Below are 18,637 nucleotides of genomic sequence, written 5' to 3'. Positions count from 1 at the left end.
CCTTTCTTTTTTGTTCTTTTGGTGTAATGTGTAATAGTGTTTGTAGGACAGCTCGATGTTCTTTAATAGTTCAGTCAAATGTTCGGGTAACGGCGGGATATCGTATCCAAGATGCGATATGTATTCCTGGAGGTTTGGTAAATTATCGTTGACTGTAATACTGATATATTTGTGGTCTGAGATAGGAATTATACTTTCTTGTGCTACTTGTGTCTCTACCTGGGATTTGAAACAAAAAGTAGAATATTTCACTGGGCACCGAGTGTCATGGTGTACTCTCTAACGATTTTCACTGATGGTGACACAGTATGTCCCGTTCCCCTTGTACTCAACCTGGGGCAGGACATGGTTGTGAGCCGTCATTTCCATGATACAACTTATAGGCTGCCCATTCCCGTACTTGAACCCATATACCAGCCGGTCGAAAGGATTCAGATGATAGGGGCACAATACCACATGTGTACCTCCTCTCTGACATCCCTCCAGACTAGCACTCTCAATTGAGTCTCTCAATTTCACCACATAGTGACGGGTTTTATGATGTTTCACATGTACCCCATTCTGAATTACCCCAATGTTTTCCACCCGATATATTGGTATGGGTCGTTGCATCTGATCCATCACCAGTATTCTAAGCACTATCCCCATTATAGATTGTTTACTCTGACCACAGTTGACCGGGACTGGGTACGCTTCGGAGGCTGACTGTAGCTGGCACGAATTCAGGAGGTTACTGTAGACACTCAAAGCTTTTAGATGCATGTTACTGACCCACGATGGTACGTGGCCTTGTTTTAAATCTTCTAATTTACTGCGTCCTTCCCAATCAAGCCCCGCACATCACACACATGTCATTCTGAGCAGCTTGATCTGACGCGTTTCTACTCTCCTTTATTAAAGCATTGATGGTCTGAGTGTGTGTCTCCACCTCAGCTATCATCTCCTTCAAATGGATTGTCTTTACCTGGTCATCCTGTAGTTCGTGACCCTCTATGTCACTACCCTCCCCCAGTAATTTTTTTAACTGGTCCCATAAGGTATTTACTTGGACTTGCAACAGCACGTTGTCTACACTATTGACCAGTGATGTTCCTGTATTAAACGCTGTAGCCACATCATTCATCAATCCCCTTTTTCGTCTCCCCCAGCCCGTCTGGCTGTTGCTTATCGGCTTCCTCCTGATTTTCGTCCCCACAATTCTTCTGATAGAATTGCTTAAACATTTCTCTTAACAATCGTTCGTATAACTTTTCCATTTCTGGCGGGCACCACCGGGGTAATTGTAACTCTGTTAAATTCAGAATAACCGATACTACTTCGTAATACACAGTATGATACAACATTTTCCCTGTTGGGATTAACACCAGCTGATCCTGAGGCCCAGGAGTTAGAACAGGACATGGAACTTCTTGGTTTGGAATCTCCAGCACTTTAGGGAGAGGTTTTAATCTGCTTGCAATCAGCTCGGTTACATTGACTGCCTTTGGAGGGTTCAAGTTCATGCAAGAATCAAAACCCTGTGTCCAATTCATTCCCAATCAGGAATCCTGCCATTGTCATTTAAAAACAATCACCACACCTCCCCTGCACTTGTGGCTTGATCCAACCACACAGACATAAATCCCTTCTTCCTCCTTCCACCAACACAATTCTCCCAACACAATTTCGCCTTTCTTTTGTCATCTGCCTGTTTAAACTATTACCCAATTTCTCCCATTCTGTGAATGAACATAAGAACATAAGAAATAGAAGCAAGAGTAGGCCATATGGCCCCTTGAGCCTGCTCCGCCATTTAATACGATCCTGGCTGATCCGATCATGGACTCAGATCCACTTCCCTGCTCGCTCCCCATAATCCCTTTTCCCCTTATCGTTTAAGAAACTGTTTATTTCTGTCTTAAATTTATTCAATGTCCCAGATTTCACAGCTCTCTGAGGCAGCGAATTCCACAGATTTACAACCAGCTGAGAGAAGAAATTTCTCCTCATCTCAGTTTTAAATGGGCGGCCCCTTATTCTAAGATCGTGCCCTCTAGTTCTAGTCTCCCTCATCAGTGGAAACATCCTCTCTGCATCCACCTTGTCAAGCCCCCTCATAATCTTATACGTTTCGATAAGATCATCTCTCATTCTTCTGAATTCCAATGAGTAGAGGCCCAACCTACTCAACCTTTCCTCATAAGTCAACCCCCTCATCTCAGGAATCAACCTAGTGAACCTTCTCTGAATTGCCTCCAAAGCAAGAATATCCTTTCGTAAATATGGAAACCAAAACTGCACGCAATATTCCAGGTATGGCCTCACCAATATCCTGTACAACGGTAGCAAGACTTCCCTGCTTTTATACTCCATCCCCTTTGCAATAAAGGCCAAGATTCCATTGACCTTCCTGATCACTTGCTGTACCTGCATACTAACCTTTTGTGTTTCATGCACAAGTACCCCCAGGTCCTGCTGTACTTCAGCACTTTGCAATCTTTCTCCATTTAAATAATAACTTGCTCTTTGATTTTTTTTCTGCCAAAGTGCATGACCTCACACTTTCCAACATTATACTCCATCTGCCAAATTTTTGCCCACGCACTTAGCCTTTCTATATTCCTTTGCAGATATCTCCAATAGCTGTGCAACTTTGAAAGCAGCAGGCCATCGATTATCCCAGACAAAACAGAATTCCCTTAGAAGCCTTAATAAATAAAGTCTTGTATGTCTGAGTCTAAGGAAATTATAACTCACAGGAATGTAATCCGACAAAATAAATGACACTGAGCCAAAGAAAGAGAAATTAGGAGGGGTGATTAAAAGCTTAGTCAAAGAGGTAGGTTTTAAGGAAGAGCTTAAAGGACAAGAGTGAGAGAGGTATAGAGGTTTAATAAGGGAATTCCAGAGCCTAAAGCATAGTCGGCAGAAGGGATAGCCACTAAAGATGGGCAAAGGAAGTGGGAGACGTATAAGAGATCAAAGTTGGAAGAACCACAGTGTTCTTGGAGAGTTTAAATGCTGGAGGAGGTTGTAGAGATACAGGAGGGGTTCAACGCATAGCATCATAGAATGGAAGAAGAGCATTCGGCCCGTCGAGCCCGTGCCGATTCTCAGCTAGACACACTCCCCCTGCCTTTTCCCTGTGGCCCTGCAAATCTTTTTCCTTCAGATACTTATCCAATTCCATTTTGAAAGATAAGATTGAGTCTGCCTCCACCACTCTTTCAGGCAGTGCACTCCAGATCTGAACCACTCACTGCGTAATTTTTTTTTCTTGCGTCGCCTTTGGTTCTTTTGCATATCACCTTAAATCTGTGTCGTTTGGTTCTCGACCCATCTGCCAATGGGAACAGTTTCCCTCTATCTACTCTGTTCAGACCACTCATGATTTTGAACACCTCTATCAAATCTTCGCTGCTCGATTTAACGTCTCATCTGAAAAATGGCACCTCCGACTCCCACAGCACTCCCACAGTACTGCACTGGAGTGTCAACCTAGATGGATGTTCTCAAGTCCCTGGAGTGGGACTTGAACCCATAACTCTCTGAAGTCCTTATTCCTGGAATCATTCTCGTAAATCTTTTCTGCAACTTCTCTAAGATGGGATGCATCCTAGGATGAGAAGGGAATTGAGGAATGAATTGAGAATTGCAAATTTCACATCCTTCCTAAAGTGTGGTGCCCAGAATTGTAAACAGTACTCCAGTTGGGGCCAAACCAGTGTTTTACACAGGTTCATCATTATTTTCACAGTTTGTATTCTCTATCTCTATTTATGAAGCCCAGGATCCCATCAGTCTTTTTAACTGTTTTCTCAACTTGCCCTGCACCTTCAATAATTCGTACACACAAAACCCAGGTCTCTGTGTTTGTGCAGCCCTTTCAAGATTGCACCATTTAGTTTATATGTCCTCTCCTCATTCTTTCTACCAAAATGTATCGCTTCACACTTTTCTGCATTAAATTTAATCTGCCACGCAACCACCCATTTCACCAGGCTGTCTATGTCTTCCTGAAGTCTATCACTATCCTCCTCACTGTTCACTGTACTTCCAAGTTTTGTATCATCTGCAAATTTTGAGATTATGTCCTTTACACCCGCATCCAAGTCATTAATATATATCAAGAAAAGCAGTGGTCCTAATACCGACCCTTGGGGAACACCACTGTATACCTTCCTCTAGTCCGAAAAACAACCGTTCATCACTACTCTCTATTTCTTATTACTTAACCAATTCCACATCCATGTTGCCACTGTCCCTTTTATTCCATGGGCTTCAACTTTGCTGACAAGCCTATTATGTGGCACTGTGACGAAAGCCTTTTGGCTTGTACACTACGTCAACTACATTATCCTCATCAACCCTCGCTGTTGCCACATCAAAAAATTTGATCAAGTTGGTTAAACACGATTTGCCTTTAAAAAATCTGTACTGGCTTTCCTTAGTTAATCGACACCTATCCAAGTGACTGTTAATTTTGGCCCTGATTACTGTTGTAAAAACTTCCCCACCCGAGGTTAAACTGACTGGCCTGTAGTTGCTGGGTTTATCGTTATATCCTTTTTTGAACAATGGTATAGCATTTGCAATTCTCCTGTCCACTGGCACCACCCCCGTATCCAAGGAGAATTGGAATATTATGGCCCATATCTCCGCGATTTCATCCCTCAATTCCCTTAGCATCCGAAGATGCATCCCATCCGCTCCTGGTGATTTACTACAACCAGCCTTTCTAATACCTCCTCTTAATCAATTTTTATCCTATCAAGTCTTTCCACTAGCTCCTCATTCACTATGTTTAAGACCTTGGTGAAGACAGATGCAAAGTACTCCTTTACTACCTCAGCCTTAACCTCTACCTCCATGTGTGGGTCTCCTTTTTGGTCCCAAATTGGCCCCACCCCTCCGTTTGCTATTTATATACCTATAGAAGACTTTTGAATGACCTTTTATGTTAATTGCCATTCTATTAAATACCCTCTCTTTGCCTCTCTTATTTTCTTTTTCACTTCTCCACTGACCTTTCTATATATAGCCTTATTCTCAGATGTATTTGCAACCTGACATCTTTCAAACATGCTTGTTTTCTGCTTCATCATATTCTCTATCTCTTTTTGACTTCCAAGGAACTCTGACTTTAGTTGCCCTGCCTTTCCCCCTAGTGGGAGGAACTATTTCCTCTTTAAAAGCAGCCCATTGTTCCAATACAGTTGTGACTGCCAATCTTTTATTCCAGTCTACCCGGGCCAGATCCGTTACCATCCCACTGAAATTGGCCTTCCCCCAGTTAAACATTTTTACTCTAGATTACTCCCTGTCCCTAATCTAAACCTTATGATACTATGATCACTGTTCCCTGAAGCTGACCTGAAGGCATGAGAAGCCTTACACTATGCAGCAGCTTCAAAAGAAGCCCAGAGGGGGTGTGGGGGGGGGGGGCGGGGTGGGGGGGTGCAGGGGTGAGGCGGATGGTGGAGGTGGGGGATGTGGGTGTTTGCTGAGCCCTTGTGTCTGGGTGATGGAGCGATTCTGCTGGCTGTCCCTTGAGCCTTGTGAGGAGACGTTCGGTCAGTGGTGGGGTGGTACTTTGAAAATAATCTGAAATTAAAGAATTGCATTAGACTTTGTTGCCTCAAATGTACTCATTGAATGCCGAACTTCCTGTTTTAAGCAAGCCTATTGCGCATGCGCAGACCAGGATGAGGTCCATACTAGGGCGTCGACCTTGGGGGAGAGAGAGAGGAGAGAAGCTTTAACTTTGTCCTGCTGTTTTGAGCTTCTTGTAAAGGTAGAATTTAATTATGGGAGCAATATTGACAATGCCATACCTCGTGCAAGCCTTCTGCAGGATGGTACTGTGGAGGAGGCGATTGATTCGACTCCATCGCATGAGGTACTGCAGAGCACGTAGGATGATGGGCAGGAGGCCTTACCCACGTCGGGTATATCGAGACAGGCATTCATACCTGCACCTGAGTGATGCAGACTGTGTGAGAAGGCTGCGTTTTCGCTAAGAAGTTGTTACCGAGATCTGTGAGTTAGTAAAAGCAGACCTGCACCCGAGAAGCGTCAGGAGGACTGCTTTGTCAATTGAAGTGAAGGTTACAGCTGCACCTTCATTCTATGCATCTGGATCATTCCAGGCCACAACTTGGAATGTGTGTGCCATTTCTCAACATGCAACACATATCTGCATGCGGCAGGTGACTGCTGCACTATATGCCTGGAGGAATGACTACATAAAGTTCCCCATGACTGCCCTGGCAATGCGTGAAAGGGCTGTGGGCTTCTCCCGGATTACTGGCTTCTGAAAGATACAGGGCTGCATTGATTGTATCCACATTGCCTTGGGAGCACCTTTGGAGGATTCCGAGATGTACAGGAACAGAAAGGCTTCCATTCCGTTAATGTGCAATGACATGTCGTGTGTGATGACATGCCATGTGTGATGACATGCATCGCATCATGTCAGTTGAGGCAAGATACCCTGGAAGCACCCATGATGCGTTCATCCTACGCGAGAGCATTATAACTGCCATGTTTCAGCAGCAGCCAGAAGGGCAGAGCTGGCTGCTGGGAGACAAAGGGTATGGCCTCGCCACCTGGCTCATGACGCCCCTACGCGTAAACTTGTAAGCCAGACTGTGGAATTTGCAGGACTTACACTCTCCATCGAGTGTGGGCCCAGTTTGTGCGGTGGTGGTTGCTTATCTCCAGGCAGGACCCATCAAAGCAACGACCCTGTCTTCCAAGGGTGTCAGTGGGTGCAGATATGCCGGGCCTCCTCCTGTTTGAGTTCTTTCCCTTTTGTTGTGTGCCACCTTCCTCTGCAAAGATGAAAATATAACTTTTTAGAGAGGCTGTCTTTCTGCTGGGTGAGGCATATACAGATGGTCACATTTATAATTGCAATTCCAGTGATAAAATGAAAATATTTCTTACGCTAACTATTTGACCAAAGTCCTGCCACTTCTTTTTCCATTGGCCTCCAGATTTCGGGGTGGTCACCATTGCACAATAATCTTCTGCAAGTTGGTTCCAGCGTTTCTTCATTTTTTTGGTGAAACTTGTTTGTGACCTCTGCTGGTCTCCCGCTTGTGCCATCTGGACTCAATTATAGTAACCAGGGTCTCCACTTCATTCTGTGAGAAATTCTCGGTCCTTGAGCCGCAATGCATATTGTATTGCAGCTCCGATTCTTCCACTGAGAATTAAAGTTCTCACACACAACTGCCTCTTTAAAAATGGCCAAATGCAGACCAGGAGCTGTACTGGACATGTGCGCCCATAGCAGTCACATCAAAAACATAATTTTTTTTTGTGCATGCGCAGAAGGGAGGGCATCGTTTTTCGGTGCAGACATTAGGCTCCACACACCCCCCCGCCCGCCCCCAAAGCTAAAGGACAGGCTGCGTGGTGCCAATTTCAAAAAATAGAATGGGGAAACTTGCTAGCTATTTTTATGGAGTAGTCGTGGCCAAAAATAACGGGCGTAACTCTTGCAATACGCAAAAAAATTACATTGGCGAAAATTGAGCACAAAATTAGGATAGTTGAAGTCCCCCATTATCACTACTCTATAGCTCTTGCACCTCTCTGCAATTTTTCTGCAAATTTGCTCCTCCATATCTTTCCCACTATTTGGTGGTCTATAGAATACACCAAGAGGCCGAAATTAGTGGAGGGCAAGGGCTACCCAAGTGTTGCCAAAAGAACCGCCGATGGCCGCTGAGATACCTGACGGTACTCTGGGTGGGGTTTTAGGCAAAATGATCCTTAAAGGGCGGCCGGCAGCAAAAGAGGGACTTACGCCTTCAATCTGGGCGACAGCAGGCCAGAGCTCTCATTCGCGGCGGCAAAGGCACTTGCCGCCCAAATGCAGCCGAGGATGGAGCCGGGCCCATAGAAGATCCAAGAGCTGCACATAAAAAGCATTAAAAAAAACATCGGAAGACCTTCAGGGAACCCCATCAAGGTAAGTCGCTTTAAAGAAAAAATATTAAAATTGTTTAGGAACCTTTTTTTTCAGCTCTTCATACTCACCGTCGGGGATAGACGAGCCTCCTCCCAGCGGCCCACCCCCATTCTAGCGCCGACTCCCACCGACTCCCGCCCACACCAATCTGACATTTCGGCGGGCTGGAGGTCAGTTGCGCCACTTGGCCATCCACTGCCATCAGCAGGCGGTTCCCGGCGGTTTTCCTCTCCCGTCCGCTCCAGCCCAAATGGAAACTGGCACTGGGCACAACTCGAGGCGGAATGTCAGCGGCAGTGGGCGGCAGTGGGCGGTAAGCCCATCAATTTCGGCTCCTTAGTATTGTAATGGCACCTTTATTATTTCTTAACTCTAACCATATAGATTATGTCCTTGATCCTTCCAGGACATCCTCTCTCTCCAGCTCTGTAACATTCTCCTTAACCAATACTGCCACACCACCTCCTATCTTTCCTTCCCTATCTTTCCTGGGCACCTTACAACCAGGAATATTTGATACCCAATCCTGCTCTTTTTTGAGCCAGGTCTCAGTTCTTGTCACAACGTCATATTCCCATGTGGCTGTTTGTACCTGCAGCTCACTTACCTTGTTTACTACACTTTGTGCATTCACATCCATATACTGTAAACCCATCTTACACCATCCTGCCTTCTCTCTTAGTTTAATCCCACCTAATACTTCACTATTTCTTCCTTTAGTGCTCTCTGCCTCTCCAATCCTTTGAGCACTTTATTTCTCCTTTCTAATATTACATCCTGGTGCCAATCCCCCTGCCAAATTAGTTTAAATGCCATGAAAGGATATGAAGACTTGGGTGAGAATTATAAATTGGAGACAATGGTGGATCGGGTGCAAAGGGGTGATGGATGAGTGGAATTTGATACGGGTTAGGATATGGACAGCAGAGTTTTGGATAAGTTCAAGTTTACAGAAGAGTATGGGTAGCTGCCCAGGGTAGCATTGAACTAGTGGAGTCTGGAGGAGACAAAAGCATGGATGAGGGTTTCAGCAGCAGATGGGCTGAGGCAGGGATGGAGATGGGCAACGGGAAGCAGGGAGCCTTTGTGATGGAGAGGGTGTGAGGTCAGAGGCTCCGCTCAGGGTCATCTAGGATGCTGAGGTTGCAAACAGTCTGATTAAACCTGAAAGTGTTGCTAGGGAGGGAGTTGGAATTGCCTGTGAGGGAATGGAGTTTGTGGCAGGGGCCAAGGACAATGGCTTCGATGTTCTTGATGTTTAACTGACCAGTTCAAATATTTTAATCACTAGAAGTAGTAGTTTCACAGAAAGCTATGCCATTCAGTTGTGTGAATTGTGTAAATAGCACACTGTGAAGTGACTTTAACAGTATAGTGTGATAACGTCAAAACTGATGTTGGCCAATTAATCCTAAGATAATTAAAAGGGCTCATTGTAGCTTTCCTGGAAGGAAATATCCAGTGATGTGCAAGGAGATTAATCAGTTGGGTTCTCTATTAAGCTGAAATAAAAACAGTGCAGGCCTGTACGCTACTAAAACCTAGGGAAAAGGAAGTAACCATTTCATTTGGAAAAGGTGGAGTAAAAAAACTATTCATCAAATTGCTTTAAATGAAGATTAATAATTCAACAAAATACATTTGAACTTTGCTTAACCAAACATTACAAATATAAGGACAAGTAATTTAGATACTTCAGTGATAAATGAGCACATTGACAGTAAATGTTCGTCTACTTCAATTCTCTGTAGACATTTAAACAGTTAATAAAAACAAAGTGAAAGGTACTCAAAGTGATCCCCAGTAAGCTACACTAGAACTTTTTTCTTCAAAAAGGTTCCAGGTTGGTAAAGAGCTAGAAAGTCACAGGAAAATGTTTGAGGAGGAGTTCATTTTTGAACAGCAAATTGACTCATCTTATCACAAGGTTATTTGAATCTTTACAGCTGGAGCCTCTTCCCCAAGAAGTTCAGCTTCAGAAGCCAAACACCAATGCTGTAGCTTCTCTGGAAAAAACAATTGAAATTCAAAGTAAGTCATTTGAGTAACATTTGTTTAATTACAGAAAAATGATTTATTATCTAGCAAGTGCCAGGAAGGTTTACTGCTTTTCTAAACCATTATGTCAGCTTGCTGATTGTGCACCGGCTCATATTCAAAGATAAAACAATATTATGTTTACATAAATAAATTACAAAACCACAATTAAAAAAAACTTTTATTTATGATTAGAAAATAACCAAAGATAATGATTTACTCAGAAATCTTTCCAGAAACAAACAAGCTTCAGGCTGGAGTTCTATTCCTTCAGAATATAAATGCTTTACTTTGTCTATTCCAAAAGATTAAAAACATTGGAAGCTCTCCAGTAATAATCATGATCTGTATTTGCATTGATAAAAAAGTCCAGAAATTAAAATCTTCCATTCTTCACTTATAAAATCCAGAATTCAATGCTGAAGCAAAACTGGCAGCCTTTTCTTCAGATGAATAACAAATTATCTAATGATGTTGGCAATAGAACTGTGCGGTGAGAAAGAGTGGTCCATTAACTCCTGGCATGTTAAATTTACTTTGCAGTTATGAAAACTGGAATATTTTCCACCACAACCTCTTTCAACTCCAAATATATATCTTGTAAAATTATCATAAATTGAACAAAATGAATTGGGCTGTAGAAGATTTGTTGCCAAGAATACATCCCACGAAGTAAAACTACAGCTCCTTTTTGCCATAGGAACAGTTTCTGCAATTCTGGCAAATTAGAAATGATGTTATCAGTTTTCCACTGCATGAGAAAAATTTCCACTAACCTTTTACACCAAGTGGACATAAAACAAACAGAGGGATTGATGGTTTTCCACCCTACCCCATTGATCACTCCTGTTTTTTTCCCCAAAATGTTGCTGTTGCTATGTTAATGAAAGTATTATGCCCAATCTCAATGGGTAGGATTGAAATGTTCCAAAAAACTCAAGACTTTATTGAAAGTCATACTCAATCCCTCCCTTCACTCTGCTGAGAATCTTTCATTGCTTTGCACAGAACCAATGGCTGTGGAAGTTGAGACGATTCTGTGAAACAACAGAAACATCGCAGTGAAAACAAACTGTTGCTTAGAATTACATGGCAATAATGAGTGAGGAGGAGCAGCTTTAAGTAGCTTGTATCACACCAGGTTTATTTGATCCATTTATTTAAAATCTTTACACAGAATAGCTCAGTTTAACTAGATTATACTGAAAGAGGTTTCTTCATTCTGATCTTGCAGACTTCCAATTAAACTCATGCTGAGATCTTACTTAATGTATTTTTTTAAAATCTTAATGAACATGCATTTTCTCATTCATTTTTCATTATACTGTACAGTATTCAACTGCATGACTCCTCATACTCCATTCCCTCCACCAGGCTATACCACTACAAATTCCCAGGTGTTCTCACACTGCCATAAGGATCTACCTAAAATCAGGATCTCTTTATTACTTACCAAAATATTGTTGGGACCATTATATATCATAGGAGCAAAAAAGCTATTTGAGTCAGTACATAACATAGAAAACGATACCATAGCTTGTCAAAAGAATTATTTAATTGCTTAATTCAGCTAAATGCTTAAATGGTTTAAATTTTCAAATATAATAAATCAATTTTAATATATTCTTATTGTAAAAATGTATAAAGTTGTTTCATTCTTTTAAAAAATATTTTCATCATTTTTTGTGCACTTTGAAGTAAGGGGTGTTAAAACTGGGGAATGAAACAGTTTCTGGTTTCAGGCACTCACTGCCAGCATTGAACAATTATAGGACAGGTGTAGCAGAGCCAATTGCAGAGTAATGTTTCTACTATTCCCTAAAATCTGTCTGAGCTTCAAACTCAGAAAAGCCCCTACACCATCCACCTAATATTTCCATTTGCTACAGCAACTATCCTTGTGGCCCCTCTGAGTGCAAGTGCCAATTTATGGCAAATTTCATGTTGCAGATCCACGTCTACTCAGGACTGGGTTGCAATTGTTCACGATTATTTCACATAGAATTCTCACAGCTAGCAAAGTGAGAACACCTTAATCCCATCAATATGAGCCAGATTTGAACCCACATCACGGAGGTGAGAGGACAGTGTGGGCATTCACGAGATCATTTCGTTTGGAATTGCATTCACTGAAGTCTTCTCACCCAGAACTTAGAACCTGTTCTCTGTAAAGTTAGCTGGGAGTTCCCATGGAGTTACCCTCTTTTTTCAAACCAAGCGAGCTTTCACTGGAGCACATAATCAGTGATCAATGAGCTCATGCCAGGTGCCTTGAGCACTGCAGTGATTTATTGCAACGGGTAAAGAGCTTAATTCAACAGAACTAAAACTGTGAAATTCATATGGTATCCCAGCATGATGCTGTTGACACATGCTCGGCTACTGAGAGGTATAATATGGGGACATGTATGCATTGCCCTTGCAGTGAGCTTCTGATCTCAACTATGCAATCAAGGTGAAGTGGGTATGTTACCAGATACGTCATTCTGGACAACACCCAGCAATTGATTGTAGAGCAACTCTACCAGAGACCAAAGGCAGAATTTTAACTCTCCCTGATCTGTGGGAAAGGAGCGGGAGAGTAGTTAAAATGGAATGGCAACATTTCCCTCTCCGTTACTGTTGATTCTCCATTTTACTGCCACTAGTTTTGGCTGTGAATGAGGCTTCTGCTGGATTCTCGCAAGAGTCTCATTAATAAATTCAAGTCAAGGTCCCATGATGTACATATATGATGGCACTTTAACCCGCTCCTGAGCAAGGAATCTACCGTGGCTTCCCCGACAGGTAACACTGGCAGGAAGACAGCGAGGCCCACTATGGTAAGTTTAAAAGAAACCTTAATTAGTGGGGGAAAGAGGAACAGGAGGACCTTCTCAGTGGAAGCATATCCTAGTGTGGGTCACTGTCTCCAAGAGCTAAGGGGAGAAACAGGGGGAAAGTTTGAGTTCAAAAAAGAAAAACCCATTGGCAATCCATTGATTATTTACTGTGCTGTGCTGACGGTGGACAAAGTGAAGTACATTTTCCCTCCGTATGGACTTCTGGAGGCCAACTAACAGACTGTGTTGCCTGGCCACCCGGTAGTCCCAGCCAGGCCTGATTAGCGTTTGGCCAGCGGGTTGTGGGCAGATAATAAATGTTCCGGGGCAGCCGGCTGGCTCCAGGCCACGGTAAGGATGGATGGCCCGGCCAGCCTCTGGGCCAGAAGAAGGTAGGGCCATGTGGGGAAGGGTCTGCCCAGTTCTGTCCTAAATGGCAAATGGGGTCCTACATATACCATAGGGCCCACAATTTGCCACCTTTCCCTGGCGGGCTCACTGGCTGTCTAGCAGTAGGCCCGGGGGAAGATTGCAGCGACCTCAGCAAGGGTGGCAATGAGGCGGTAAATCATTCCCCACCATTTTGGGGGCACTGCCGCCCTGTTTCTGCCAGGCAGAAAGCTTCAAAATTATCCTCCGTGAAAAGGATTCCACCATTGCTGTGCCTAAGGAGCATGATTAAATGCGATACCTCCTGAAAGTGTTTTAAGAGAATTGTGATAATTGTGATGTCGTGTGTGAGATTTTTAATCAGTTTTTGTCATCATTGAATATTAACAGCATCCTTACTATCATTCCCAGGAAAATATTGGAAATCAGTACGACAGTATGCTTCAAAAGTTGACTGGTCTCTCAAAAATGCCCAAAACCTGGAGAGAGAAGAGACAGAAGCAGTGACTGCCATGGCATCACTCTCAGTGGATACCAAACAGAGACAAGAAGAGAGCAGGTCAGCAACTACAAAGATAATGGGGCAAAAAAATACAGCATAGATGATGAGATCAGAGAAAGAGAAATGGGTGGCACCAACCTTTACTCTGAGAGGGTTTCAATTTTAGCTGAAAAATTATTTCACATATTGGAAATGATAATCTGGAAAAGTGATATATATGGGCTTCATTTCAGGCAAGATTTTTAAAAATTACTCTGCGATAGCCTGTGGTTAGATTTGATATATTTTTACAGGTATATATAACACTGGAGCATTTGCTTGTAGCAAGAAGGGATGAAGTACGTACACTATTGGTGTATTAATTATCGTTTAAGTTTACTTTGCATTCCAAGGGGTCACATGGAGAATGAGGAGAGGAAATAAAAGGAAAACAGAAAGGGAGTGTGTATTTTCTCTTTTCCCTAACATTTTTGTCCCTTTTCCCATAATTTCCTGAAGGTAGTAACTGAACAACAACTTGCAATCCAAGGCACCGTTCAGAGAAAATAAATAAATAAATAAAGCCGTGGACATTGAGCCAGCCTGGATCACCAAGGATAGGTGGACAGAATTTAGTGTGGGACACGTGGCAGTTTATGAGGGAAAGGCCAAGAAGAAAGACATTAAAGAAACACGCGTAGTAGCAACAAAATAATTGATAAGGATTTCAGTAGTGGCAGTGTTGCGGTATGGGGCAGAGGAGGGCAATGTTACAGAGTTGAAAGTAAGCAGTCTTGGTGATGGATGGGTTATGGGGTTTGAAGCTCAGCTCAGGTTGAACAGGATACTCAGAATATAAGAACATAAGAAATAGGAGCAGGAGTAGGCCATTTGACCCCTCGAGCCTGCTCCGCCATTTAATAACGTCATGGCTGATCTGATCATGGACTCAGCTCCACTTCCCTGCCCGCTCCCCATAACCCTTTATTCAATTATCGCTCAAAAATCTGTCTATCTCCGCTTTAAATATATTCAATGACCCAGCCTCCACAGCTCTCTGTGGTAGAGATTTCTACAGATTTACAACCCTCTGAGAGAAGAAATTCATAGAAACATAGAGAAACATAGAAAATAGGTGCAGGAGTAGGCCATTCGGCCCTTCTAGCCTGCACCGCCATTCAATGAGTTCATGGCTGAACATGCAACTTCAGTACCCCATTCCTGCTTTCTCACCATACCCCTTGATTCCCCTAGTAGTAAGGACTTCATCTAACTCCTTTTTGAATATATTTAGTGAATTGGCCTCAACAACTTTCTGTGGTAGAGAATTCCACAGGTTCACCACTCTCTGGGTGAAGAAATTCCTCCTCATCTCGGTCCTAAATGGCTTCCCCCTTATCCTTAGACTGTGTCCCCTGGTTCTGGACTTCCCCAACATTGGGAACATTCTTCCTGCATCTAACCTGTCTAACCCCGTCAGAATTTTAAACGTTTCTATGAGGTCCCCTCTCATTCTTCTGAACTCCAGTGAATACAAGCCCAGTTGATCCAGTCTTTCTTGATAGGTCAGTCCCGCCATCCCGGGAATCAGTCTGGTGAACCTTCGCTGCACTCCCTCAATAGCAAGAATGTCCTTCCTCAGGTAAGGAGACCAAAACTGTACACAATACTCCAGGTGTGGCCTCACCAAGGCCCTGTACAATTGTAGCAACACCTCCCTGCCCTTGTACTCAAATCCCCTCGATATGAAGGCCAACATGCCATTTGCTTTCTTAACCGCCTGCTGTACCTGCATGCCAACCTTCAATGACTGATGTACCATGACACCCAGGTCTCTTTGCACCTGCCCTTTTCCTAATCTGTCACCATTCAGATAATAGTCTGTCTCTCTGTTTTTACCACCAAAGTGGATAACCTCACATTTATCCACATTATACTTCATCTGCCATGCATTTGCCCACTCACCTAACCTATCCAAGTCGCTCTGCAGCCTCATAGAATCCTCCTCGCAGCTCACACTGCCACCCAACTTAGTGTCATCCGCAAATTTGGAGATACTACATTTAATCCCCTCGTCTAAATCATTAATGTACAGTGTAAACAGCTGGGGCCCCAGCACAGAACCTTGCGGTACCCCACTAGTCACTGCCTGCCATTCTGAAAAGTCCCCATTTACTCCTACTCTTTGCTTCCTGTCTGACAACCAGTTCTCAATCCATGTCAGCACACTACCCCCAATCCCATGTGTTTTAACTTTGCACATTAATCTCTTGTGTGGGACCTTGTCGAAAGCCTTCTGAAAGTCCAAATATACCACATCAACTGGTTCTCCCTTGTCCACTCTACTGGAAACATCCTCAAAAAATTCCAGAAGATTTGTCAAGCATGATTTCCCTTTCACAAATCCATGCTGACTTGGACCTATCATATTACCTCTTTCCAAATGCACTGCGATGACATCCTTAATAATTGATTCCATCATTTTACCCACTACCGATGTCAGGCTGACCGGTCTGTAATTCCCTGTTTTCTCTCTCCCTCCTTTTTTAAAAAGTGGGGTTACATTGGCTACCCTCCACTCCATAGGAACTGATCCAGAGTCAATGGAATGTTGGAAAATGACTGTCAATGCATCCACTATTTCCAAGGTCACCTCCTTAAGTACTCTGGGATGCAGTCCATCAGGCCCTGGGGATTTATCGGCCTTCAATCCCATCAATTTCCCCAACACAATTTCCCGACTAATAAGGATTTCCCTCAGTTCCTCCTCCTTACTAGACCCTCCGACCCCTTTTATATCCGGAAGGTTGTTTGTGTCCTCCTCAGTGAATACCGAACCAAAGTACTTGTTCAATTGGTCCGCCATTTCTTTGTTCCCCGTTATGACTTCCCCTGATTCTGACTGCAGGGGACCTACGTTTGTCTTTACTAACCTTTTTCTCTTTACATATCGATAGAAACTTTTGCAATCCGTCTTAATATTCCCTGCAAGCTTCTTCTCGTACTCCATTTTCCCTGCCCTAATCAAACCCTTTGTCCTCCTCTGCTGAGTTCTAAATTTCTCCCAGTCCCCGGGTTCTCTGCTATTTCTGGCCAATTTGTATGCCACTTCCTTGGCTTTAATGCTATCCCTGATTTCCCTTGATAGCCACGGTTGAGCCACCTTCCCTTTTTTATTTTTACGACAGACAGGAATGTACAATTGTTGTAGTTCATCCATGCGGTCTCTAAATGTCTGCCATTGCCCATCTACAGTCAACCCCTTCAGTATCATTCGCCAATCTATCCTAGCCAATTCACGCCTCATACCTTCAAAGTTACCCTTTTTTAAGTTCTGGACCATGGTCTCTGAATTAACTGTTTCATTCTCCATCCTAATGCAGAATTCCACCATATTATGGTCACTCTTCCCCAAGGGGCCTCGCACAATGAGATTGCTAATTAATCCTCTCTCATTACACAACACCCAGTCTAAGATGGCCTCCCCCCTAGTTGGTTCCTCGACATATTGGTCTAAAAAACCATCCCTTATGCACTCCAGGAAATCCTCCTCTACAGTATTGCTTCCAGTTTGGTTCACCCAATCTATGTGCATATTAAAGTCACCCATTATAACTGCTGCACCTTTATTGCACGCACCCCTAATTTCATGTTTGATGCCCTCCCCAACATCACTACTACTGTTTGGAGGTCTGTACACAACTCCCACTAACGTTTTTTGTCCTTTGGTATTCTGCAGCTCCACCCATATAGATTCCACATCATCCAAGCTAATGTCCTTCCGAACTATTGCCTTAATTTGCTCCTTAACCAGCAATGCTACCCCACCTCCTTTTCCTTTTATTCTATCTTTCCTGAATGTTGAATACCCCTGGATGTTGAGTTCCCAGCCCTGATCATCCTGGAGCCACGTCTCCGTAATCCCAATCACATCATATTTGTTAACATCTATTTGCACAGTTAATTCATCCACTTTATTGCGGATACTCCTTGCATTAAGACACAAAGCCTTCAGGCTTGTTCTTTTAACACCCTTTGTCCTTTTAGAATTTTGCTGTACAGTGGCCCTTTTTGTTCTTTGCCTTGGGTTTCTCTGCCCTCCACTTTTCCTCATCTCCTTTCTGTCTTTTGCTTTTGCCTCCTTTTTGTTTCCCTCTGTCTCCCTGCATTGGTTCCCATCCCCCTGCCATATCAGTTTAAATCCTCCCCAACAGCACTAGCAAACACTCCCCCTAGGACATTGGTTCCGGTCCTGCCCAGGTGCAGACCGTCCGGTTTGTACTGGTCCCACCTCCCCCAGAACCGGTTCCAATGCCCCAGGAATTTGAATCCCTCCCTGTTGCACCACTGCTCAAGCCACGTATTCATCTGCACTATCCTGCGATTCCTACTCTGACTATCACGTGGCACTGGTAGCAATCCCGAGATTACTACTTTTGAGGTCCTACTTTTTAATTTAGCTCCTAGCTCCTTAAATTCGTTTCGTAGAACCTCATCCCTTTTTTTACCTATGTCGTTGGTACCAATGTGCACCACGACAACTGGCTGTTCTCCCTCCCATTTCAGAATGTCCTGCACCCGCTCCGAGACATCCTTGACCCTTGCACCAGGGAGGCAACATACCATCCTGGAGTCTCGGTTGCGGCCGCAGAAACGCCTATCTATTCCCCTCACCATTGAATCCCCAATCACTATTGCTCTCCCACTCTTTTTCCTGCCCTCCTGTGCAGCAGAGCCCGCCATGGTGCCATGAACTTGGCTGCTGCTGCCCTCCCCTGATGAGTCATCCCCCTCAACAGTACCCAAAGCAGTGTATCTGTTTTGCAGGGGGATGACCACAGGGGACTCCTGCACTACCTTCCTTGCACTGCTCTTCCTGTTGGTCTTCCATTCCCTATCTGGCTGTGGATCCTTTCCCTGCGGTACGACCAACTCGCTACACGTGAT

The 18,637-nt window shown here is 43.7% G+C and overlaps 1 protein-coding gene across 1 annotated transcript in view; it reads left to right on the top strand.

Annotated features, from left to right (window-relative positions):
* The window catches only part of LOC139264466 (histone deacetylase 9-like), a 1,015,340-nt gene that overhangs the window by 971,565 nt on the left and 25,138 nt on the right, over positions 1-18,637 (top strand). Inside the window, exons 24-25 of the mRNA XM_070880994.1 lie at positions 9,907-9,991; positions 13,621-13,768. Of these exons, the coding sequence (XP_070737095.1) occupies positions 9,907-9,991; positions 13,621-13,768 (233 nt within the window). The remainder of the gene's footprint in view (positions 1-9,906; positions 9,992-13,620; positions 13,769-18,637) is intronic.

The sequence above is a fragment of the Pristiophorus japonicus genome, chromosome 5 (assembly GCF_044704955.1).
Source record: "Pristiophorus japonicus isolate sPriJap1 chromosome 5, sPriJap1.hap1, whole genome shotgun sequence".
In the NCBI taxonomy this organism is placed as follows: domain Eukaryota; kingdom Metazoa; phylum Chordata; class Chondrichthyes; family Pristiophoridae; genus Pristiophorus; species Pristiophorus japonicus.
The sequence above is the reverse complement of the archived record's forward strand: the minus strand, read 5'-3'. Positions and strand labels throughout refer to the sequence as shown.